The sequence below is a fragment of the Pneumocystis murina genome, assembly GCF_000349005.2.
Source record: "Pneumocystis murina B123 chromosome Unknown supercont1.2, whole genome shotgun sequence".
Lineage (NCBI taxonomy): Eukaryota > Fungi > Ascomycota > Pneumocystomycetes > Pneumocystales > Pneumocystaceae > Pneumocystis > Pneumocystis murina.
The window spans coordinates 497,987-522,365 of NW_017802360.1; the positions used below are offsets into that span (position 1 = coordinate 497,987).

A 24,379-nucleotide genomic window follows, 5' to 3' on the forward strand; every position below is an offset into this window, starting at 1 on the left:
CTGGTATATATTAAGGTTAAATTAAGTATTGGAAATGTCAGCAGCTATTTTACCTACGCCTGTTGTAAATCCAAACATACAGGTTGAACATTATCATTTGAGGGAGAACCCAGATAAGCTTTCAGAAAAGATCTGGGTTCCTGTTGTTAAGCTTTCACAGCCATTTTTATGGAGAAATGGATATAATAATATGACAGAGCCAGCGGCTTCGAAAAAAATAGATTTAGAGAGAGGACCGGAATCTAAATTCAGTTCGGAATCAGGTAGTAAATGTTCTAAAGAAAGTCGTCATACATATTTTCTTTTTCCTCCGGAAATGCAAAATTCACAAAAAACATCGGGATTGGAAAAAACGTTTTCGTCAATTGTTAATTCAGAGAGAACAACAGCAAATTTTTCCTTTCCTAGAAGATCAGCTATAAGATCATTGGCTACTCCTGTTCAAGGTGGGGATTTAAAGTCCAATTCACCTAGTTTGAGTCCTTTTACAGAGGCTATTCGAAGACCTTTTACTATTCCACAGTACGAAGTGCCTCATTTATCTCCGGATAAGTATCTTACATCATCGTCAATTATTTCTTTATCTTTTCCTTTGAAAGAGCTTTATTATACGCATTATATTATATTACTTATTGGTTTTATATTTCCCCCTTTATGGGTTTTATATGGATTTCATTGCTTAGATTGCTATCTTCCTTATACACCCTTCACAATGGAACAAGATATAAAAAGATATAAATTTATTGCAAGTATTCTTGGGGTAATTGTTGGTGTATCAAGTTTAATTGGTGTGATTGTTAGTATTTCTATGATAGTAACTCTAAGAAATCAATAGACTACTGAGATATTCTACAGGTTTCTTATTTCGATAAAATAGTATGCCTGGCTTGAATATATCAGGTTTAAATTAAAATTTATTATTATATTTTATATTTTATATAGACATATCAGCCTGTTTTTTAATATTATTTGGCGATGTAGGATAATAAATATTTCTGATTTTAATAAACTCAATTAGTTATATTTGAAATAAATGCCAAAGTGACTAGTTTTACAATATTTTTAACAGTATAACTATACATAAAAATTGTCTTAGTTTCTCTTTATATTTGTAATATAGTAGTCTAAATTATGCTTTTAATGTTAGGCGATTTTAAATATGTTTATAAAAATGTGTGTAAATATTAATAGCATACATGTATCTTTTAGTTAAAATTGTTTATAGATGTTATTTCTGGAATAGTTTGCCCTGTTTCATTGTGTCTTAGCCCAAACATAGCTGCTTTTATTGCTTGTTTAGTAGCATTATCTACTGTATTGTCAGAAAAAATATTATATGATGCCAATTTTGATTGTGAGATATTTTTTTGTTCATCTACTTTGAATTCAGGAGAAATTAAGTTAGATATTTGGGTATCTTCTATTTTAATTGCTTTTTTGTTATCTTCTATTTTAATTGTTTTTTTGTTATCTTCAAATTTTACAAAATATATTGGTCTTGATGAATGTAAGGAAAGATTATGATTTAATATTTTCGAAGGATTCTGTTTTAAAATCCCTTCATAATTTGAATCATTCTTTCGTTTATTATTTGCTTGAATATTTAAAGTAGTATCAAATTGACAAACAGTATTTTTTTTCTTCTTAGATGCAATTTTGCTATTTTTTTTTTGTTTAGGAATATTATTAGATATTAAATCAAAAGATGCAAGAGGACCGGGTAAACACCATTTTGGAAATTCTGCATAACTTAATTTTTTCCTATAGTAGGTCCATCTTCCAAACGCTTTTGCTAATTCTACGAAATCCCCTGAAAAAAATTGAAAAGGTAATTCTAGTTTTATAGCACGAAGTTGTCTCTGTGTTGGCATGTTTAGTTTCTCTCCATTTGCTGTAATTGGTGCTAGCCCTTTTGCCATTTGAGCATGTATAAATAAATATTTAGCTAGCATTTCACAACCTGCTAATTCCTTTTCATGTATTTTTCTATTTTTTGATTGCTCATCTATATTTGAAATTTTCTTATGATGTAAATAATGATCAAAATTCTCAGTATGCTCAAGGGGTATAGATAAATAGTGTAACGTAGAAAACCAAAGAAGTTTTTCAAAAAACGGATATTTAAATTTTTGTGGTACTTTAGTGCGCCGCTCAAGATCAGCTATTGATAACTGCATTTCAATATGAAGATGAGTTAAAAAGTTCCCTCCTAAAACAAGTGAATCAGACGGTGTATGAACTGCATGAATCCATCCCGAAGGAATTAACCTAAATGCATTATTTTCTTCTTATAAATACAAATAATTACATTGTATCTCCTTCCTTCAAATCAACTTTTATACAATCTTTTACCTGGTCTCCAAGAAATATTTTACTTTGATCTGAACTAAGACACCAATTTTCATATTTTTTAAGATTTATTTGAGTTGGAGCAATAAAAAGAAATGTTTTCGAACCTTTAATGATATGGTAAAATACTGAGGTCCCTCCAAAATCAATATGAAAATCTGTAAAGGAATTTTTAACAGACATAAGACTATAAATATTAATATGTCATTATGTTTTGATTTTAATGTATAAACCAGTATAATTGTACTTTTGGAAACACACCCTTTTCTTTCAAATCTTTAGGCCACATACGATCAGCAAAATCAAGATCTCTAAGTAGCGCATAAATATATTTTTATAACTTTTATATGAAACCTATTAATACCTTACAAACTTTGGTCGAACAATGTATTCAGACAATTTTGAAAAACTAATTTCTAAACTTATAACATTCCTTATTCTTTCACGTTTCTCCGGAGGTTTTTCATAATACTCTACCCATTTTCCTAGTGACCAACCAGATATTTCTTTTTGTAAAGGTACATCTACATATATTAATTTTATTTTACATAATTTCAAAAAAAAACCAATCACTTCTATTTTTTCATGTGGTCCCAAAATCTGTAAAACCTTTTGAACCGTCAAATCTTTTGGAATTTGCATTTCTAGTCCGTCATAATCCCATCCTGTTGGAATTAAAACTGGTTCATTAAATCCCTCATTTTCCGCCCATTCTTTCGTTAACTCCGAGCCTCTTATTCTTTTAAAAGTGTCTTTACTAAATGTCTTATTTTCTATCATTACTGTATAGGCATGTTGATCTGACATAGCAACATCTCCTTGATCTAAAGAGATATAATCTACAAAAGAACGAGGCCTTGATGATCTTCTTCTCTGAGGATGATCTAATCCATATCAGAATATAGAGAAACTCCTCAACCCTTAATATTACATGTTGAAATTCCATAAACTGGTTCACAAAAACGACAATGATAATCTTTAATTGCATCAATACAATAAAGTTCTCCTATACATTTGACATGATACCAACGACTACATGGGGTACATTGAATCCAAGTAATTTCATTGTCTTTTGGTGCTGTTTCAGCTGTACAGAGCTCACAATGATCCCATTTTTTTGATATACCTAGCCGTCCAGAAACTTTCATAGGTTTTTTCTTAATATTTAAGGTAGTTCAAATTAAAGAATATGTTTATTAAGTTAATACTTCAATTCTTTAATTCTTCACTGTTAATTCTCTAGAATTCTTATTTTTTAAAAATTTATTATTTCGTAGGTCTTAAGGGTAAGGGAAAGTATAAGAATACTAAAGACCTATAAAAATGATTTTATATGTAATAATCCACAAACCTGTAAATATATTTTTCAAAAATAAGCACTTTATGTTTATTTCTAGAAAAACCATTAAAATTTATAAATAGCTTAAAAATAATAAAAATATCTATTATTTATTGAATAAACTAAGAAACTAACGAGTTAGATAATAGAATGTTCGTACCTTGTTTTTTCAATGTATGAATTCCTTTTTTTTTAATTTTTATCTTTATAATTTTCTAGTTTTTTCCAAATTAAAAAGTATAAATTAATAATACAATTGAAATACTTATTGTATCACAAACAACTCTTTTCCTTTAAATTATATAAAATGTCTTTTTTTTAAAGAGCTTTCATTTATCAGGTATTTAATGAAAAATATATATATTTCAAATCTTAACTCATGAAATTATCTTAAACTTTATAAAATCCATTTATATAGAAATAATTGACATAAATATAACCCTTTAAGGAAAATTGCTGTACTATTTCCTTTTTTTTAGATTAATTCAACATCTCCTGTACGTAAAAAAGATCGTATAACTTTATATTTAAGAAGATAAATATTTCCTTTATTAAGCGTAATTGTTTCATTCTTACTAATAGGAATATCTTGTTCTACTGTATTAATCACTCTACAAAAAACCGCTGTTTCTAAGTCTGGTTTTTCAACTAATTTCGTTAGATTCATCTTTTAAATCTCTTATTAATAAAAAATACTCATAGAAATTCCTCCCTGTGTATCATCCAATCTTTGTAATTTTTTTGGAAGATACTTTAAAACTGCTGATGTATAATAATTCATTAAAATTTCTTGATGTCTATAAATAATCATTAATAATATATTCTTCTATTTATTTTTTATTACTTCTTTAAATATTCTATTTCTATAGAAGAAAGACATGCTAAAGATTCCGGTGTTTGTAATATATAAATTGCATATTTATCTAACTATTAATATTAATATTTTTTCTTTATCATTAATATCTTAATTACTTTATATATTCTTGTCTGCAAATACGAACGAATAATATATTTAATTCTCTCTATTTCAGTCTGAATCAAAATCATTCGAAAATTGGTTTTAATATCTTGACCTATTTTTAATTCGATTAATTCAGTCTGCAGAATTAATTTAATAAAAGGTTTTAAATCTTAATCCGAAAACTTATCTGACGTTGAATACGTTCCATCATTCTTTCTAAAAGAGTTGTTTGACAAGGTAAAATTTCAGGAGCGGTTCGTTCAGAAATCCAGCTTTTCATTAATTGTAAGAGATCGTTTTTTCTATCATTTTGATCAGAAGAGGGATCTTGTAGATCAAAAAAAGTATCTAGATTTAAATCCATGAGAAAGAAAATATTTTTTGACGTTGGGAGTTTTTTTCTTAATTTTTTATAAAAAACGTGAAATGGATAAATGAATAAGATTCCTGGTAAATTAGAACTTGTGAAATCAGCAACTCAATTACCGGAAAAAAGGTCTTTTAATGTTTTAGAAGATCAGGAGGTTGATAATAAAGATACGGAAATAAAAGAAGGTGTATCATCTAATAAATCTATGGTTACATTTTCTAAAATACAAAATTTTGAGCTTTTTATTGGAGCACATGTTTCAGCAGCAAAAGGGATTGAAAATTCTATTCTTAATAGTATTAACATAAAGTATTTTTTTATTTATTTTTATAAATAATTAATAAAAAATCTAGTGGAAATGCATTTGCACTATTTTTAAAATCTCAAAGGAAATGGATGTCACCTTGTTTAAAACCTTATAATATTCAAGAATTTCGAAAACTTTGTAATAATCATGGGTTTAATCCTAAAAAGTATAATTATTTATATATTTTTTATTTTTTTATATTGATATAGACATATTCTTCCACATGGATCTTATCTTGTAAATCTTGCTAGTGCAGATAAGGAAAAAAGAGATAAATCATATGAAAATTTAATAGACGATCTAAAACGTTGTCAACAGCTAGGAATAGGAAAAATTAATTTTCAGTAATTTCTTAATTATAATTATTTTAATTAATTATTATAGTCCTGGGTCATGTGGAACTTCTAGCAGAACAAATGGAATAAATAATTTGGTTTATTGTATTAATAAAGCACATAAAGATGTTAGTGATGTAATGCTTGTTATTGAAAACATGGTATTAAATTGTGGATTTAAATCATAAATATAAATTTAAATAATAATAGGCTGGTCAAGGAAATACTCTTGGGACTAACTTTGAGGAATTATCTACTATTTTGAGCAAAGTTGAAGGTAATTTTGTGTATAATATCTATTATAATATAGTTTTTAAATTTTCACTAGATAAATCCAGAATTGGGATTTGTCTTGATACTTGTCATCTTTTTGCTTCAGGATATGACATAAGAAATAAAGATTCGTACAATAATGTTATGAATCAATTTGAAAACAAAATCGGATTCCAATATCTTGTTGGTGTTCATTTAAATGATTCAAAAACTCCGCTTGGATCTAGAAGAGATCTTCATGCTAATATAGGGTAAATTTATAAAAATAAAAGAATATGTATTGATTGATACAAGACGCGGATATATAGGACTTGAAGCTTTTAGATTGATTATAAATGATAAAAGAATGCAAGGCATCCCTCTTATATTAGAAACGCCAACAAATGATGATTCGAAAGTATGGAAACAGGAGATTGAGCTTTTGAGATGGTTGTATGGAAAAGAATCTGACGATGCTGAATTATCTGCTAAATCAAATGAATTGAAACAGTTAGCAAAAGATGAGCATTTAAATAATTTAAAGCTAGATAAAAATTCTAAAAAATTTAAAAAAATCAAGAAATAATATAATTTTGTTTTTATAATACTATTAAGCTAAAGTTTTTATGTATTTTCGATCTATTAACTCTTGATAACTTAGAATAAACTAAAAAATGCTATTTTATTTATAAATAAATATATTAAGACTTTAATTATGATATTTAATATAAAGTTTATTAATGCAATTAAAAAGAAATTAAATAATTTTTTTATTTTAATAGATTTATCAGAAAATAACAAGAATTTTTTGAAATTTTCTTAAGATGTGGATATAAAAGTATAAATTCATATTTATATTTTATAAGAAATATATTTGTTAATATAAATTGGTAATTATTTTTTAAAAAATAAGATTGATCTTTTTAATGTGAGAAATTAATAAAAATAAAGATTTATTAATAATGTAAGACATTAGATTAAATGATACAGAAATTATATGTATAAACTATTGTTTTCCTAATTTTTTAGATTCAAGTAAATCTGTAAGTTCTTTTGATATCTCTTCGTCTCTTACACGAACCAAATATGTATCAATACCTGTTCCTTCACTTGATACTGCCGGGATTTTAACACTCTTTTTGCCTGTAATCAAATATTGAAAATCTTTTTGTAAACCAATATTAATAATAACTTTCCCACTTCCTTCTAATCGTGCTAAAACTCGCGCTTTTGATGTATCTTTATCTATATTGAGTTTTAATATACCTATTCCAAGATCTGAAAATCTATTTTCTTTAACAAAGTACTTATATATTTTTGCTTTTGTGGTAAATATAGTGTCTTCGTTCTCTTCTCCTTCACCCTTAGCTGCAATTAAATCGTCATTTGTCCGAGGCTCTTGAGGAAATACGTCATCTTCTGCTGTTTCGGTAGTTGAAACATTTTTCTGTTCAAAATTTGTAAATGTAGGATTAAAAGTGGAAATCTGTCCAAAAGAAAAGCCAGGATTTGTTTTGCTTCCAAATTCAAATCCGACGCTTTCATTAGGTTTATGTTGAGATATATTCTCATTGACAAATTTTCCTGTTGATAAAGGATTTAAAAATTGAAATTTTGGAGTCTTATCTGCAGTATTATTATTATTGTTATTATTATCATTATTGTCATTATTGTTAGATGGAGATGTTGCAAATTTAATCCCTTTATTTGGAGTCCAAGAAAAGTCAGAACTAATATCTTTTGATGGAACTGATAATCCGAAATTAAAAATAGGTGTAGAATTCGCATTATTCGGAGTATTTGTTTCCGTCTTTGTTATCGGAGTAAAACTAAACAAATTCTTGTTATGAGTTTCATTGGAGGATTTATTGCTCATCTCAATATCTGGTTTTTTAACTTCGAATGAAAAAGTGCTTTTTTCTAGCTTGCTTATTTTAGGTACAGATAAATTTTCCGAAATTGATGTAATCTTTTTATTAGTTGCTGAATCATTTGTTTGAGAAACAACAGGAAAAGAAAAGGTGGGCGTATTAGGTGTATTGGTAATGAATGATGTAGATACAGTTTTTGTTTCTGAATTTAATGAATGTTTTGTATTTGACTGATTTTCTTGCTTTTCTTGGGAAGTTTTAGAAAGATTGTTTGTATTCTCAATCGCAAAGTTTGTTTCAGAAATACTTTTATTTTTAGCTGCAGGCGAGCCAAATGCTGATTGAATATTTTCATCGTCGTTTTTCATATGTATCCCAAAGGTAGATGATGGTAATTTATTTGAATCAACTGTATGCATTTTTACTTGTATATTTTCATCCATTTTTTCCTCAGGTTTTTTTAAAAATGAGAATAAACTATTTTTGTTTTCTTTATTTTTACAATCAAAGGCACCTTTAGGAGATATAAAAGAATCGTCGGATGATTTATTAGTTTGTTCTACAAATGTAAAAAATTGTTGTATAGAAACACCTTTTAACAAACCTTTTGATACAGCTGTATCTTTCTTAGTATCCGATTGTATGTAATCACTAAGTTCAGTTGATTTATCAATTTGTTTTCGATAATCAATATATTCTTGACATGCTATGCTAAGATCACCAAACGGATCTTCAGTAATTGATGCATCAATTGCTTTTTGAAAAAAGTAATTTACAGATCTTCGATGCAAAAACAAATCATATTCATTTTTTATATCATTTTTAAGTAATGATGGTGGATTCGATAATGATTCTAAAGATTCTACTGATGTTTTTTCCTTTTTTTCTTGTTGAAAAGGTGGAACAAATGAAAATGTAGACGTCGGAAATTGAGTAGAACATGATGTAGATAATTGCTTTCCATTTGGTTCCTGTAAATTAGCAAATGGACTTGAATGTGTCGATATTTGCTCTGAATATCGTTTTTTAAGTGACTGAGGAACTGCAATTCTTGAAAAAAATATGGTTAGAAACATTGTTTAATGTATTAATTAACTTATAAAACACTTTTTATGAATCAAATTTTTCTTCACATTTATCTCATATTTTTAACCCTCTTAAAATTTATCCCTTTAAAAAATAGCTTTATATTTACTCATACCACGTATAATACCATCCTCTAATCTATCTTTCTTATGTATTATCATTGTTTTCATGCTTTTATCTTACATAAAAAAAATACATACTTTCTCTTTAAAAGCACCTCTTTTGATGCTTGTTTTGCAAGATCTACTACTTCCTGCTCAGTATTTCCTGAAAATATTGAATCGTTCTTTGTAATCTGCTTTTCCGCCTCTCGTTTAGACATTTTCCATGATTCTCTAAAATTTTAAGTTGATGCTGCTCTAAACCCTCGGACTCGACGTTGTCTTTGACAACATATATTTATATCATATACTTAGAAAATTTTAATATGAATAAAGATATCTTTATAAGGATTTACATGTATATTTTTCATTGTATTTATTGATAAAATTGAGTCGTATAATTGTATAAAATAAAATAACTTAATGTAATTTTAGAATATAGTAATAATTACAAAACACATATTATTCATTGATGAATAAATCAATGAAAATAAAGAAAAAGTCTTTAAATAGTATATATGTTGGATAATGTAAAACAAAGATTAGAAAAATATTGATACTGTAGTAAAATAATTAAATTGGAAAAAGTAAGGCTAGTAATTTTAATTAATAAATATTCTATCATCCAAAAGAAATAAAAAGTAAAGAATATATATATGAAAGCTGTTCTGTATTTAGTGTAATTCAAAACTAAGAAACCCAAGTATCAAAAATAAGTAGAAATATTATAGAGGTAAATTATTCTAAAGACTCGATCATAGTGGTATTGTTATAAATTTCAATATTTGATTGATTTTTAAAGAAAGTTTCTATGTTGTTATCATAAAGATTATCAGATGGGTTAATTTGAATATCTTCATAACTTCTCTTTTGTTCAAGATTTATAACATTTTTGGTAGCCAAAACCAAAATTTCAAAAAATGCTTTTGAAGCATTTACACGCGTCGCCTAGAAATGTTAATGAGTGAATATAAACTGAATAAAATATACATTTTTTATAAGACTTTTAAAACTGACGATATTTTGGGGCCTATTTTCTTTTGTATCAAACCTATTTCTTAAGACAGTAATTAGGTTTAAAGGATTGTGATAAGGATTTATTTCAAGCATTTCTTCATCTATTAATTTTGTCTCTTCATTTTGTTTAAGAGTAAGATTGTTTGGAGATAATTTAGAAGCTATAAATTAGGAAAAATATTAAAAACAAAAGATTATAAAACCTTCAAAGTTAGGCTCTGGATCATCGCAAATAAAATTTAAATCGTCATTAGTGGGAAATAGGGTGCTTTCATTTCCCAATTCAAAATCTTCAATGTTATTATTGGTTAAATCAGTATTTAAATCGAATTTTTTAGTATTGAATGAATCTAGTTTAGCATATTTAGATGCATTTGTTAATTCATTGTTATTTTGATTTATATCTTCTATACGTTTTCGTTTAAATGAATTAAATTGTGTAGAATGAACAGAACCAGGATTAAGTAAGCGTACAATTGACGGGTGAATGTTTGAAGGCTGGAATATATGCGCTGCAAATTTTCCAGACATTTGAAGCTGAATTAATTTCAAAGAAGTAGAATCAGAAGAAAGTAGTTTGTGTTGTTTGGTAATAAGCGATGTATTCCGCAATTGAGAAGAAAAGACTTTTGAAGATATTTCAATAACGGGATCTTCAATAGCTTTATGCTGTGATCGTTGACTTTTTAATTGAGTTAGTTTATTTCTAGCTTCTGGTGTCCCTGCTTTCAATTCTTCGAATTCTAACATTTCACCTCTTAACATATCATTTCCACTCTCTACTGATGCTTCTCTATCTTCTGATATTAATCTTTCATCCCGATTCATAGTTTCTATTTGATGAATAGAAGATTCTGTTATAGGTTCAAAAGAATTATGTATGTCATTAAATTCCGCATAATTTTCGTTTTCAACCATATCTAAATCCATTTCAGAAATTCTTGAATTCATATTTTTCTCAGATGCAATAATATTACTGAATTCTTGACTGAAACGCGGTTCTGGAGCAGCGTCTCTACCAACTTCAATAGAAACATCGTTTTGCAAATCATTGTTCCCAATTCCAAGATCCAAATCAATTTCATTGTTTTCGTTAACTTGGATAAGAGGATCATTCTGCAAATCTAGTAAATTCCCTCGACCAACTTCAATAGATGGTTCAAATGCTGATATAAGCGTAATATCTTGCTTTTTTGAAACATGAGAGAAGTTAAGACTATCCATATTCAAATCAACATCCCTATATTGATTAAATATAAATTCTGTACATATAAAATAATACATTATGTTAAAAATAGGTTCAGGTACTAAAAGATCAAATTCTGTAATCATTTCTGGTAACACTAATTGTGCTGATTGAAGTGTAACATTCGTGTTATTTCTAGAAAGATCTACATTTCCTGATTTAAAAGTCTTATAATATTAATAATTTATAATTATTAACATCATGTTTACCATTTTGATCTTCATTAAGGCTTCATTACAATCTTCTAAAAGATAATGTGCTTTTCGAGAATAAATTTTTACTACTCCTAACAACAACTGCCCGCTTAACCTAAGTGCTATAGGGATTTGTTCTTGATTGACAATTGCATTAACTGATTGTTTAATACTTGTTTGTAAAAATTGAGATTTTGAAAGCTTTTTTTCCCAATGGGCAGCAAGCCAAATCTTTGCCAAAGGCCCCTGACGTATTATTAATAAGGATAACAAATAAATAGTTAAGATTAATTGCTTTTTTTGAAAGAATTGTTTCAGAATAAAACATGTTGATTTTGATATTCCAAAAAATCAGAAAAAATAATATAATAACTCGTTTATTTTAACAATATATAAGGATTTTCAGTGTTTTACGCAGGTTTTACGCTTATTTAACGTTTTTTTATCCAAAAAATATATATAAATTTTTATATGTAAACTTGAAGACGATACCGTATTTATAGTTTTATATAGAATTTTAAACTATTTTTAAGCCCTTTTATATAAATCTGAAGATCTTTAACTGTTTATAACAATTATTTGAATAGTCTTTAAATTATTATTTAAGAAGTAAAAATTAAATATAAGATTGTTTACAATATTAACTATTAGTAAAAAGATAAGATAGAGTATGAAGATAATATTAACTAGAGAATCTAGTTATATGAAAAGGAAAAAAGGTGTATTTTATTAATATGATAATAAATGATTTAAATCTGTAAATAAATAATATAAAAATATGATTTTTTATTCGAGTTGAGACTAAAAAATAAGATTTAAATCAAAAATAAAATAGATATATACCAATGCAGTTTTGACTCGTTCGCGAATATCAGAAGAAGAATCATTTTGCATAAGTTTCAATTTTTCTAAAAAGCCTATATTTTTTAAAATTTGATTTCGTTGCTGTTTTAGGGCTTAGTTATATAAGTTTTACTAGGATCAATGTCTATGAATTACTTATCTGATCAGAATTGTCATCTGCCCAAGTGAGATTTATTAAGACCCATAAACATCCTAGACGCACTTCGAAATTGGCATGTGTTATATGCTTCAGAATTGATTGTAAAATTTCATTTTGTTCTATAATAATATTTCTATGCGCATCATTACCTGAAGCAATATGTACACATATATATATTGCCTATCTATGTCATTTTTTGAGAGTAAAGATATTAAATTACAGCAGTTATGATTTCAGTAAAGTCTGAAGAAAGCTTTTTTTTTATAATAGATAAAATTTTTGAAACTCCAATATTATTTAATAATATATCAATGTTCTAAATAAATTAAAAACAATAATTATAGAAAAACCAATTACCTCTTGCTGACCACAAATAACATTCCTAATAACATCTAATGCTTGTTCTTGAACACTAACTTCAGGATCATTGCATAATCTTGCTTTGTTATTTCTAATTTTATGATAAATAAGGATGTATACTCTGTAAGTACGTTATAGCCTAACTCTTCTAAAACATTTTTTTTGACACTTGTCTCCGCAGCATAAACAATATGTTTTAACGCCCACACTGCATTTAATCTCAAAGCTGAATTTTCGTTTTTAGCATGTTCACACATGATTTTAAGTGCACCCTTTTCCAAAATAGCCTTAGAAAAAAATAAGTTGATTTAATATTAATACTAGTAAAAACTAACCGAACGCATTGGGGAAAAATCTAAAACTAAATTACAAACAGCAGCACATGCAGCTGTTTTGACTTTCAGATTTTCGTCAGTTAATAATACGAATAGAGGATCAGTAATTCCTGCATCTACTAAATTACTTCTGAGAATACAAACACTCCGAGATAAACTTCTTGTACATTGACAGGCAGCTACGCGTACTTCAGCAGATTGATGGGATAAAGCTGAAACAATATGAGGAACAATTTTTGCATTGATTACTTGTTTCCTATAATCATCTTTAAATAATGTTAGTGCAGCAATAGCCAGTAAGACTGCCTGTATAAGATTAAATTAGATATATAAAAATATATAAATAAATTCTACTTCGATAATTTTATCATTCGTATTATCCATTTCCGGAGATGGATTATTATTTACATGATGAAGAATATTGGCCAACTTCCTTATGACATCTGCATCACAAGCTGCTCCCTGCATTTCATCACTATCTGTAACCAAATACGCTAAACAAATTAAACTAAAGAATTAATAATACATATCTATACCTAAAATAAGAAGCGAGTGCTCTTTGACTTTGTACGATTCATCAAGTAGTCTAATTAGAATTGGAATAACAATAAGTTCTAAATCAGTAGAATATTTTTTGGGAATAGCACCACTTCTGTACATGTTCGCAAGACAACCAGAAGCACCTAGTTGAATAGAAATACATGGATCTTTAGCAAGTTTTAGCAAATTCGTAATCATAGGATAAACATCATTAGGATTATTAGAAGTAGATGATCTATATGATGCAGCGACTTGCGAAGCATGTGCATCATGATTATGAGTAAGAGATGACAGTGCATGAAGCACAGCATCAAGAAGTTTTGTACGATAAAAATGTTGTTGGGGTTTTTGATTTGAGCGATCTTGAAAAAGAGAAACAATTTCAATTAATATATCAAGAATTCCTGATTGTGCAAGTTGATTTTGTTGAGAAGGCACTTTACCACATGCTGATATAATAGATGCTACAAGAGATGCTTGAAAATATTCAGAAGGCGTTGATGACTGATTACAACATTTTGCTAATATTTTAACAAAATGATGAATTGCTGGTTCTGGAATTGTTACTGCAATAGATGCTGATGCTAAAATAGTTGCCAGCGCCTTAAGCGATGCTGTAATTAATATAGGCGATGAAGTTTTTGTTATAAATATCATAAAAAGATGATGCAATGTTCCTGCTTGACATATACGAGACGTAAAACTATAACCAACTATATTATTAACAAAAAAATTAATATCTCATCAAATTTAACCTTGTGCTAATGATGTAAGAATAAAAATCGCCTGAATTTGTGATTCTTCTAATGTTTCTGGCGACGACAAAATATGAATTAAAATACTTAATATTTGATGTTCTATAAAATATTTCTTTCTTTCAGAATACCCGATTATTTGATTCTTAAGTGTACGTAATGCTATAACTTGTTGTTCTTCTTTAGACGTTAAAATATCTTCAAGTAATCTTTCCATCTCTTATTTTTAATAATTATATCGTTAACCATAAAAATTAATTTTTTTTCTTACATAAAATCTTTTCAATTTCCCTTGCTTCTTTTAAAAAAACACATTTTTTTCTTCTTTTTCTCTTAATTTTAACTCTTTTATTTTTCAAAAGTATTTCATTAATTTCTCATCCAATTTTCACTCTTTTTTTTTTGAAAAAAAAGCATTAATATATTCAATTTATGCTTATTCTACTCACTTCTTCGCCCTGAAAAATCAATTTCTTCTTTTTTATTAAAAAAACTCGCCTTAATATATCTTTAGACGTTCGATCTTAAACTTTTTTATTACCCGAAAACTTTTTTCAACAGCAAAAAAAGTTAAAAAAAATAAAATTTAAATTAAAGATCTTTTTATGTCATAAACTGATCAAAATCTGTTATATTATTGTCTTATGAAACACATCAATGACTCGAAGACAAACATTATATGTAACAGGGTTTTCGAGCGATATTCGTGCAAAAGATTTAGCCTATAAATTTGAAAAGTAAAGAGATAGTTTATTAAAAGAGATGCTAAAACTAATGAAATAAGGTTTGGAAGGCTGGTTCGGTGTGATATTCCTGTTCCTAGGAAGGTTGGTGCACGACCGTAAGTTTTTTTTGATTGTTAGGGGTTTTTTATAATAATTAAGATTTGCATTTGTTGAATACGAAGATTCGAGGGATGCAGATGAGGCATACCATGATTTACATGGACTTCGTATGGGACGGGATACTCTAAGCATTGAGGTTTTTATAATAATAAAATATATTAGGTTATGAAATAAAGAGTTATAAAGTGGGCTAAAAAATCACCGTCTGCTTCATGGCGATTTGATGAACGTACATATACATCACATCGACGAGGACGTAGTAGTTCTAGAAGACGACATCGTTCATATAGCCGTAGTTATAGTGATAGTCGGAGTCGTTCACGTAGTCGAAGTCGTTATAATCATCATCGTCGTCATCGATGTAGCCATTATAGTCGGAGTCGTAGTCGTGCTCGTGGCCGTCGCCATACTCGAAGTCGTACTCGAAGCCGCACTCGAAGTCATACTCGAAGTCATAGTCGAACTCGTTCTCGTACTCGAACCCGTTCGCGTTGTCGAAGTCGTTCATATAGTCGAACCCGTTCGTGCAGTCGTCCTTCTCCGCAATGTCCTTTTGAAGCTGTAAAACAAGATAATAAAGCCGAATTACCTATTCAGAACGTTCCATCTCCCGTGGATAATACAGTCGAATTATCGGCTTCTACATTAAAGAATGATGGTAATTTTTTTATGTTTTTTTTATTGAAATAATTTTTAGATTCACAACAGACGACTAATGGAATGTCTATACAAACTAATAATATCTCCGAAACAGTAACAGCTTTATAAAAAGAATCCTAAATGAAACAGATTTTGGGCATGATAAAATATTAGATCCACTAGAAATAATAGTTTGATAAAAATTGAATACTGCTTATAATTAGTATAATATTTTTGTTTCTATTTTTTTGATAAATGGATCATGGTTCAGACTTAAAATCTTTTTATTTCGATACTTTATTCTGGGTGTTTTATAAATTATAATGTATTTTATTATTGCATATTTAAATGTACCTTATCTATTCTTTACTCAATAATAATGTTTTTGTTTTTCTTATTTTATTAAAATTTTATTATTATTTATTTAATCTAGTATATTGTCTTTAAATTAAATATTATTATAATATATTAATAAGATTATCTATTTCTATATATTTTAATTTCTAAAAGATTTAAAGTATAGTTTAATCTTCCTAACTCGAATTTCTAGAAAAAATGCAAAGAAGTAAAAATGAAAAGAAAATGTTTTTCTTGATAAAAATGCGTCTCTGTATCTGTAAAATGTTGTAAAGATAAAAAAAAAGTTCCATAAATATGTTTTTATAAAATTTAAATATATAATAAAAAAAGGTTCACTTAGCCTCCTCGGTGTGTTGAATCAAGTCTTTGACGTTCTCCTTCTAACTATAAAAATTAAAAAAGTTCTTTTTAAATAAATAAAAAATACCACTTTGCAAACTCTTAAATAACCTTTAGAGTCTTTCGAAGCTGTCCAGCATGCTTCAACTGTATATGGAGGATCAATATAAACATCATCAAGTACAATAATTGATTGTTTTTCCCATCGGCATGGAAGACTAAATATATTAAATTAAATAATTTTAATATATAATTTTTACGTTCGACTTAAAGAATTAAATAAATTTTGCGCTTCTTGAGTAACTCCAATTCCTTTTCGTGCAATCGCCGCTTGATGTTCTTTTCTAGATATTTGTTCTCTAATAGATAAAACTTCTAATGAAACAGGTACAATAGATGGCTGAGAATCAACAAATAAGTTTCTTTTTTTAACTTCTTCATTTTCTGTATCTATTTTTTCTTTTGTTTCCCCAATAACTTGAATTTCTTTTAAACATGAAATCTTTAAAATACTAAAATCCCATGTTCTTGAATATGGTAATGATGTTTTAAGCTTTTTCTGTAATACTAACGTATTCGTAATCGCATCGTATGCATAAACTATATTTCTTTATTCTTTTTCTTTATTTTTTTTTACAAATCTTACTTTCTCCTGTCTCTGTTTCATTTAATATTGTACGAACTTTTACTTGAAGTCCAATAATTGATTCAAGCGATAGAATTCCCCCATTTGATAAGGACAATTCGCTATATTTCTTAGGGTTTGTATGGTTTTCCATATTAAAGATTTTCTCAAAGTCTTCTTGATATTTATGACAGAGTTTGTATGAGGTTGACTGGTGCCGAACAGGGTTTTGACCTGTAATGTTTAGGGTTTTCTTTTCAAGGATTGGTATATATTAAGGGCTAGGTCTTTAAAATGAGGTTTAGAGACTTCTTTGTTAGGTCTAGGTAAATATTTATTAGGGTTGGTTTAGGATTACCATCTTAGGCGTTGGTATTTCTAAGGGTTGGTTGAAACCTCGACACGTCAAGAAAAAACTTTGTTAGAAAATTGGGGGGGTTTGGCGCTCAAAACCCCCCTTGAAATACCTTAAGATACCTTGTTTTTGGGATATTTTAATATTTCTGGCGTTTTTAGAGAGTTATTGAAAACTTAAGGGTTAATTATAAGATGTGTTCAAAAGAAGGGTTAATTACGGTACAAATGTTAGGAGAAAATGGAGCAAAAGAAGGCCAGAAAGATGGAGTAAATGAAGGATTGAGAGGAGGAACATTTAAAATGACAGTTGAAACGGAGACGGTTCAAGTTTCATCAAGTGGTTTAGCACCAAAATTGCGTAAAGGATTGGAAACAGTGAAGGGAACAAGAGCGAAGAAAAAACGATCTAGACTGATAAATGGTAAATGAATCGATTGAAGGAGTTGTTGGTATTTTATGTTGATGGAATAATAGTTGCGTCTAAATCTGAAATATTTGCAGCTAAAATAGCATCGGCTATTGATGAAAATATTGATTCTGATTCAGACGAGACATTTGTTTATGAAACGAATACACGTTCTCCTCACCAATTGTCTAGGGCCTCATCTATTTCATCGATTGTTTCACATTCTCGAAATGTTGATGGAAAAGGTTGTCTTTCAGGAAAACATAGTATGAAATTTGTTAATCATTCTTGGTCATCAGATCCTGATCATAAAGATCCGTTTATAATGTTTTCCGGTATATAATATGCTCTTATATTTTAAAAAGAAAGAATTAACTTTTTTAAAAAAAGATTTATCTCGGTCTCCTGGAAGAACTGCTGGATTTCCATTTTTACGTACTTTGGAAAAAGTAGAAACAGGGTTGCGTTCCCCTCATAGAATTGGGTCACGTACGACATCCTGTCCATCTTCTCCTCATTATAAACATCAAAAATTAAAATATTATAATACAACATTTCGTCGTCACTTTATAGATAAAAACACGGGTCCATTTTACACAACACATGAAGAGTTTTATCCTCATGAAAGAATTCCTCTTCTTTATAAAGATGTTGGATGCTTCACTGATGATCGATATCACAATTGTTACTATAACTGGCAAAACTACTATATGTCTTTTAATAAAATTATATGGATTTCTTTTTGTCTTTTCCTTCTTCTTGCATGCATGGGTTTATTTATATTAATTGCATGGTCTTTAGAAAAAGCGAAGGCTTCAAATATAACTAATATTTCTCATCTTACCTAAGTTCTTATATGTACTTTAAGTTAGTTACTTTCAATTTCTAGCAAGTTTCGATGCAACAAATGGGCATTAAGATTTTTCTCTAAATTTTTTCACTGATTTGATCCATATTATGAAACTTATGAATATTTTGGGAAAATATCCAAATCGACTCTTCTGAGATCGAAACTAACCAAGAGAAATATAGTTTAGGTAAACTTACCAAACTTATATTAAAAAATATTTTTAAATATTAGGATAATGAGTTGATTTTATTTGATGTTATCTTCCTGCTTAATCTTTCCTTTGTCTTTAATTTTGCTTTTTGGAGTAAATTGATATTATGAAGCATTGCTTAATTTCATTTTCAAAATCCGAGCCGTGCAAATCTTGGGAATGGTTCTTCTATTTGATATTCTTTTACTATAATAATATTAATTAATTTGTAATATGGGAATCATATTAGAGCATAAATTTCACTTGGCTATAAAGGACTTTTTGAAATATTCTCAATCATTTTTTTCACCAATATGATACTTAATACATATTGATCTGGCTATTAATGTGCATCCTTAGATTATTATAAATGCATTTTATCATTATATATGTTTGTTTTATTAGAATATATAATTTAAATATCTATTATCTTTTTATTTTTACCTATCTTAATTTTTACCTTTATATTTACAATCATTTTTAATACACAATTTTCAATTTTAAGGTATTTAAATTTTTGAATATTTCTTATATGTTTTTAAATAATTATAAACGCCTTAATATCTTGATATAATCTGCCTTAGTTTTTAATATCCCGTTTACTTCGGAAATTTTTTTAATATTAACTAATATTAAAATATACGCTTAACTTAAAACATATACATCCGGATTTCTTAGTTTTCCCTTAAAGTACTGCTTTTTAATTGTAAATTTTTTAATTTTTGACATTTTATTAATTATTATAGAATTAAAGATTTAAAAATCATAAGGAATTTGTGAAATTTATTCTTCAATTATGACAGAGCCTATTTCTATTGGATCTTTAAAGCCTATTTTGTTTTGAAATGTTTTCTGGATTATAAAATTTTAATTATTTAATTAGGAATTCTCAGCCAGGAGCACTTCAAACACCTATTTTTCAAGTTCTTCAAGTAAGAAAATTGACATCAGTTAGTAATGGAGTTGAAAGATATCGAATTGTATTGTCAGATTCTATTCATTATGTACAATCCATGTTAGCGTCTCAAAAAAATGAGCTTGTAGTTTCCGGAAAGCTTCAAAAAGGAACAATTGTTCAATTAATACAATTCTCAGTAAATATGATGAAAGAGAGAAAGTATATTATTTTTTATATATCTATTTTTTTATTTTTAATTTTTAGAATTATTATTATTATAAATCTTGATGTATTGGAGCAATATGGGGTTCTTCCAAAGATTGGAACTCCTGCTAGCTTGGAAGCATCTTCAACAACAGCTGATAAAGAGGAAGATCATAAGCAGGAAATTCCTGTAATTAATCAAACATCGTTTTATGGGAATAAGCCATTGGAGCCTACATTTCATGGCCAAAAAGGAAAAATGTATATTATCTTTTTATTATTTATAAATTATTTAAGATTTTAGGAATCATATATCATCAGTTTCCTCTACAACTATATATCCTATTGAGAGTTTATCACCTTATCAAAATAAGTATATAAATATAATTTTTATGAAAATAATATTTATTTTTATAGATGGACTATCAAAGCGCGTGTCACTAATAAATCTGAAATAAAGCATTGGCATAATCAAAAGGGTGAAGGAAAACTTTTTTCATGTATATTTATGGATGAAAGTGGTGAAATTCGTGCTACTGCCTTCAATGATCAAGTAGATATGTTATATGATGTATTGCAAGAAGGCCAAGTAATTATTTATTTATAATATACATAATTCTCCTAACTATTAAAGGTTTACTTTGTTTCAAAATGTCGAGTAAATATAGCTAAAAAGCAGTTTTCAAATGTACAAAATGAGTACGAACTTACTTTTGAAAAAGATACAGAAGTTGAAAGGGTTAGAAAAGATGTTTTAATTTTTTTTTTGGTAATTTTATTGTTAGTGTCCTGATCAATCTTCCGTTCCTCATGTCAAATTTAACTTTGTCTCTTTAAAGGATCTCGATAGCGTAGAAAAGGACTCTATCATTGGTTAGTTTATTATCTTTATTTTCAATTTTTAATTATATAGATGTTATTGGAATTTTGAATGATATTCATGAAAGTGTTGAAATTACTTCTAAAACTACTCAAAAACTTGTTATTTTCATGATTATAAAACGAACAATGCTAATAATTTTTTTAGTATTCAAAAAGGGATGTTTTCTTGGTTGATAATTCGAATTATTCAGTTCGTCTAACACTTTGGGGAAAACATGCTCAAGACTTTAATATACCACAAGAAACTATAGTCGCTTTTAAAGGACTAAAAGTTAGCGATTTTAATGGACGATCATTGTCAATGCTAAATAGTGGTATGATAATTGCTGATCCTCAAATTGAGGAAGCGTATTTTTTGAAAAAATGGTATGATAAACAGGGTAAAGAAGAAACATTTATAACTCATCAACCAACTATTACTACTATTCGTAAAGAGGAAAGAAAAACTATAGCTCAGATTAAAGATGAACAACTTGGGATGACTGAACAGCCTGATTATTTTTCTGTGAAGGCTACTATAGTTTTTTTTAAACAGGAAAATATTTTTTATCCAGCATGTCCTATTGAGGGATGTAATAAAAAGGTTATTGAGGATAATGAGGGTAGATGGAGATGCGAAAGATGCGATAAGAGTTTTTTAAAACCTCAATATCGGTTAGTACAAAAAGTAAATTGCATTTTATTAATTTTAATAGCTATATTATGACCATTTCAGTTAATGATCATACTGGTCAAATTTGGCTTAATTGTTTTGATGATGTTAGTCGTCAAATTATAGGGAAATCGGCAGATGATATTGTTCAAATAAAAGTAAAAAGTTTATTAAATTTATTTATTTATTTATTTTACTTAGGAAGAAAATGAACAATCTGCATTGAATATATTTCACGAAGCAAATTGCAAAAGCTACGTATTTAGAGTTCGTGCTAAACAGGATTCATATAATGGTGCTGTTCGTGTAAGATATCAAGTAATGGGTGTATCACCAATTAATTGGGCATATGAATGTAAATTGCTTGCAGAAATTATTAATTCATATTAAATATGATATAATTATTTTAAAACGTAATAATAGTGCTTTAATAATCGAATAATTTTGACTATATATTTTTTTGAAATATTCATATTTAATATAAATACTTAAATTTTTGTATAATTTATATTAGTATGTCAGATTATACTGAAATTAGTGATATTTGGAGCTCCTGACTTTGGATTTTAGATTTGTAGAATTGTCGATAAATCTTTAACATTAGAACAATATTTTTCTGAGACCAATATAATGCTTATATCTAAAAATAATGCATATAACTAGGACCAAAGCCTAATAAACCAAAATCATTAAATCATCTATATACATAAATAATAATTCATTCAGGCCAATTCCCTGAAATCAGCCTGTCTTATTCTTTTTTGACGATGAGTATTACGATCATTAAGTGGTATCCGCGTATAAGGACTATCTTCTTCCTTGCTAAATACTTTTTGTTGATTTGGAAAATACCCATATTTCGATATATCTAAGGGATAACATTCATAGTTGCCATATTGAGGTAATCCGCATATACTTGGTGTCATTATAGAATTCATAGACATCATATAAGGATTTAACATAAAAGGATCTGGGAAAAAAGACATGAAATTTCCATTTATCTGTGATGAAAGATCGGGCTGTATTGAATGAGGATTAAGTGGCTGATTTTTGTCCATTGCTTGACCGTTTTGTTTTGGATGTGTTTGGGAAGCTGAATTACCATCATCAGAAAATGGTCTTTTTTTGGATTTTATATTTAATTGTGAAACTTGGGAGGAATCAATATTACTGGTAGTTAAAGATGACTAACCAAAATAGTTAAACAAGAATAAAATAATTTGACAAAATACTTTTTTATTTACAGAAATATTTTCATTTCGCATTTTGTTATTAATGTATTCCTCAATTCTTTCTTTTTTATCATTATTTATTTGAATAGTATCTAAAAGAATATCTTTTGTTCCACATTTAGGACAAACAAAATCTGCTTCTAATAAAGTAGTTTGAATACACTCTTCACAATACTCTTCTTGACAACAAGGAATTGTGCTTGGGTTTTTCATTAATTTATGACATAAAGTACATTCTAATGTTAAATCATCTGGCTTAAAAGAATAAATATTTGATGCTGTAAAAATCTTAGTTCTAGACTTATAGTTCTCCCATGATGCACTTATATTTATTAATTATGTAAAAAAGGATAATGCGATAAATACTTATCAGGTTGAGCAATGACATGTTCTCCGTCTGCATTTACCATAAAACTTCCAGAATTGTCATTATATGTTTTTTCCACTGTCTTTAAAAAGGATTTTGGAATACCAGTTGTACGTTTAACTCTTAATTTACCATCAAAACTTGGATCAGATAATGTAGGACATAATTGAATCCAATGACCTAAAAAATAAGGAAATAAATAAATAAATTGGTTTATACCTTTTTCTCCACATCTATAACAAATATAACCAGCAGGCGGAGGCCGATCCGGTACATTTGTAGGTATTAATTTTTTATTATTTGGCCGGAATATCGGAGTAGCAGTAGCTAATTTATCTTGTGTTTCTCGCCATTGCTCATTACTAGCAGCAAACATAGCCTGAATTGCTGCATCTTCTGCATCTTCTTTCCCTTGAGGAGTGGCTGTATTAAGTGAAGGCATGGGCTTTGTTTTCAATTCTGTTGGCTTTTTGGGAAAAATATCTGTTCGAGCATATGAACCAATAGAAGCATTTCCAGAGACATAACGAGCAGCGGTACCTTTACCCGGTTTAGAGGGAGGCAAACGGCGTACTGTAACAGAGGTTGACCGAGGAATAATAGTAGTATCATCATCATATTCTATAAATCGCCATTAACGGAGATTCTTAATTCTTGTAAAGAATATACCCTCATTATTAGAATTATATATAGCTAAATCAAACTCTGTTCCAGAACCCAGCTTATTCTGTAGGATAATTTCACGTTTTACATCAAATACAGAAAGCCCAGTTGTTCCATCAAAGGAAATACGGCCAGGTTCCTTTTGCGATTTAAATTTGAAATATATACTATTGGACATTTAACTCCAACCCTGGAAATCACTGTATAAATACAAATAATTTATATTGGAGACAAAAAGTACCAAAACAAAAAAAAAACACGCTCGAAAATCGATAAAAAAATTCTATTTAAGTGTTTTTATTTCACCTGTCAAGTGCTCCTAACACTTTAAGTGCTTTTCAAATGAAAAAAATACACGTGTAAATGATGTAAGATTGATGTTAATAGAACTGAAAAAATACTAATTAACAAATGTTCTAAAACCTTGTATATTATTCCTTTTATAAATT

The 24,379-nt window shown here is 28.0% G+C and overlaps 12 protein-coding genes across 12 annotated transcripts; 5 read left to right on the top strand and 7 right to left on the bottom strand.

Annotated features, from left to right (window-relative positions):
- Nucleotides 1–34: 34 nt before the first annotated feature.
- On the top strand, nucleotides 35–835 carry PNEG_00798 (hypothetical protein; the record flags this gene model as incomplete). Its single annotated transcript, XM_007874512.1, has 1 exon — nucleotides 35–835. The coding sequence occupies one exon, from the start codon at nucleotides 35–37 to the stop codon at nucleotides 833–835; it is 801 nt and encodes a 266-aa protein (XP_007872703.1).
- Nucleotides 836–1,201: 366 nt separating this feature from the next.
- Nucleotides 1,202–3,654, bottom strand: PNEG_00799 (hypothetical protein). Its single transcript, XM_007874514.1, has 6 exons — nucleotides 3,281–3,654; nucleotides 2,916–3,233; nucleotides 2,714–2,873; nucleotides 2,583–2,660; nucleotides 2,309–2,536; nucleotides 1,202–2,268 (listed from the first exon to the last, which is right to left on the bottom strand). Exons 1-6 carry the CDS (start codon nucleotides 3,495–3,497, stop codon nucleotides 1,206–1,208), a joined length of 2,064 nt encoding a protein of 687 aa, XP_007872705.1. The 5' UTR covers nucleotides 3,498–3,654; the 3' UTR covers nucleotides 1,202–1,205.
- Nucleotides 3,655–4,163: 509 nt separating this feature from the next.
- Nucleotides 4,164–5,013, bottom strand: PNEG_00800 (hypothetical protein; the record flags this gene model as incomplete). The annotated part of the gene is made up of 5 exons (XM_007874515.1): nucleotides 4,164–4,336; nucleotides 4,385–4,485; nucleotides 4,533–4,615; nucleotides 4,661–4,761; nucleotides 4,833–5,013. The coding sequence occupies 5 exons, from the start codon at nucleotides 5,011–5,013 to the stop codon at nucleotides 4,164–4,166; spliced, it is 639 nt and encodes a 212-aa protein (XP_007872706.1).
- Nucleotides 4,738–6,499, top strand: PNEG_00801 (hypothetical protein; the record flags this gene model as incomplete). Its single annotated transcript, XM_007874516.1, has 7 exons — nucleotides 4,738–5,328; nucleotides 5,373–5,492; nucleotides 5,536–5,670; nucleotides 5,711–5,822; nucleotides 5,872–5,938; nucleotides 5,990–6,185; nucleotides 6,229–6,499. The coding sequence occupies exons 1-7, from the start codon at nucleotides 5,084–5,086 to the stop codon at nucleotides 6,497–6,499; spliced, it is 1,146 nt and encodes a 381-aa protein (XP_007872707.1). The 5' UTR covers nucleotides 4,738–5,083.
- Nucleotides 6,500–6,919: 420 nt separating this feature from the next.
- PNEG_00802 (hypothetical protein) lies at nucleotides 6,920–9,192 on the bottom strand (the record flags this gene model as incomplete). Its single annotated transcript, XM_007874517.1, has 3 exons — nucleotides 6,920–8,343; nucleotides 8,389–8,834; nucleotides 9,071–9,192. The coding sequence occupies 3 exons, from the start codon at nucleotides 9,190–9,192 to the stop codon at nucleotides 6,920–6,922; spliced, it is 1,992 nt and encodes a 663-aa protein (XP_007872708.1).
- A 517-nt stretch (nucleotides 9,193–9,709) lies between these two features.
- On the bottom strand, nucleotides 9,710–11,756 carry PNEG_00803 (hypothetical protein; the record flags this gene model as incomplete). The annotated part of the gene is made up of 6 exons (XM_007874518.1): nucleotides 9,710–9,919; nucleotides 9,962–10,149; nucleotides 10,192–11,228; nucleotides 11,271–11,401; nucleotides 11,444–11,674; nucleotides 11,724–11,756. The coding sequence occupies 6 exons, from the start codon at nucleotides 11,754–11,756 to the stop codon at nucleotides 9,710–9,712; spliced, it is 1,830 nt and encodes a 609-aa protein (XP_007872709.1).
- Nucleotides 11,757–12,111: 355 nt separating this feature from the next.
- Nucleotides 12,112–14,740, bottom strand: PNEG_00804 (hypothetical protein). Its single transcript, XM_007874520.1, has 8 exons — nucleotides 14,422–14,740; nucleotides 13,663–14,379; nucleotides 13,481–13,620; nucleotides 13,127–13,432; nucleotides 12,912–13,078; nucleotides 12,789–12,867; nucleotides 12,272–12,747; nucleotides 12,112–12,229 (listed from the first exon to the last, which is right to left on the bottom strand). The coding sequence occupies exons 1-7, from the start codon at nucleotides 14,636–14,638 to the stop codon at nucleotides 12,643–12,645; spliced, it is 1,731 nt and encodes a 576-aa protein (XP_007872711.1). The 5' UTR covers nucleotides 14,639–14,740; the 3' UTR covers nucleotides 12,112–12,229; nucleotides 12,272–12,642.
- Nucleotides 14,741–15,067: 327 nt separating this feature from the next.
- PNEG_00805 (hypothetical protein) lies at nucleotides 15,068–16,063 on the top strand. The gene is made up of 5 exons (XM_007874521.1): nucleotides 15,068–15,158; nucleotides 15,206–15,262; nucleotides 15,306–15,402; nucleotides 15,453–15,924; nucleotides 15,964–16,063. Exons 1-5 carry the CDS (start codon nucleotides 15,079–15,081, stop codon nucleotides 16,032–16,034), a joined length of 777 nt encoding a protein of 258 aa, XP_007872712.1. The 5' UTR covers nucleotides 15,068–15,078; the 3' UTR covers nucleotides 16,035–16,063.
- A 457-nt stretch (nucleotides 16,064–16,520) lies between these two features.
- Nucleotides 16,521–17,408, bottom strand: PNEG_00806 (hypothetical protein). Its single transcript, XM_007874522.1, has 4 exons — nucleotides 17,251–17,408; nucleotides 16,865–17,204; nucleotides 16,693–16,822; nucleotides 16,521–16,649 (listed from the first exon to the last, which is right to left on the bottom strand). Exons 1-4 carry the CDS (start codon nucleotides 17,381–17,383, stop codon nucleotides 16,602–16,604), a joined length of 651 nt encoding a protein of 216 aa, XP_007872713.1. The 5' UTR covers nucleotides 17,384–17,408; the 3' UTR covers nucleotides 16,521–16,601.
- Nucleotides 17,409–17,778: 370 nt separating this feature from the next.
- Nucleotides 17,779–18,854, top strand: PNEG_00807 (hypothetical protein; the record flags this gene model as incomplete). Its single annotated transcript, XM_007874523.1, has 3 exons — nucleotides 17,779–18,007; nucleotides 18,061–18,327; nucleotides 18,383–18,854. 3 exons carry the CDS (start codon nucleotides 17,779–17,781, stop codon nucleotides 18,838–18,840), a joined length of 954 nt encoding a protein of 317 aa, XP_007872714.1. The 3' UTR covers nucleotides 18,841–18,854.
- A 962-nt stretch (nucleotides 18,855–19,816) lies between these two features.
- Nucleotides 19,817–22,058, top strand: PNEG_00808 (hypothetical protein; the record flags this gene model as incomplete). Its single annotated transcript, XM_007874524.1, has 11 exons — nucleotides 19,817–19,869; nucleotides 19,916–20,149; nucleotides 20,195–20,395; nucleotides 20,439–20,507; nucleotides 20,552–20,723; nucleotides 20,769–20,873; nucleotides 20,920–21,007; nucleotides 21,048–21,115; nucleotides 21,162–21,670; nucleotides 21,712–21,826; nucleotides 21,870–22,058. Exons 1-11 carry the CDS (start codon nucleotides 19,829–19,831, stop codon nucleotides 22,056–22,058), a joined length of 1,791 nt encoding a protein of 596 aa, XP_007872715.1. The 5' UTR covers nucleotides 19,817–19,828.
- Nucleotides 22,059–22,390: 332 nt separating this feature from the next.
- PNEG_00809 (hypothetical protein) lies at nucleotides 22,391–24,130 on the bottom strand (the record flags this gene model as incomplete). Its single annotated transcript, XM_007874525.1, has 5 exons — nucleotides 23,937–24,130; nucleotides 23,487–23,888; nucleotides 23,267–23,447; nucleotides 22,901–23,222; nucleotides 22,391–22,855 (listed from the first exon to the last, which is right to left on the bottom strand). The coding sequence occupies exons 1-5, from the start codon at nucleotides 24,106–24,108 to the stop codon at nucleotides 22,391–22,393; spliced, it is 1,542 nt and encodes a 513-aa protein (XP_007872716.1). The 5' UTR covers nucleotides 24,109–24,130.
- Nucleotides 24,131–24,379: the final 249 nt, after the last annotated feature.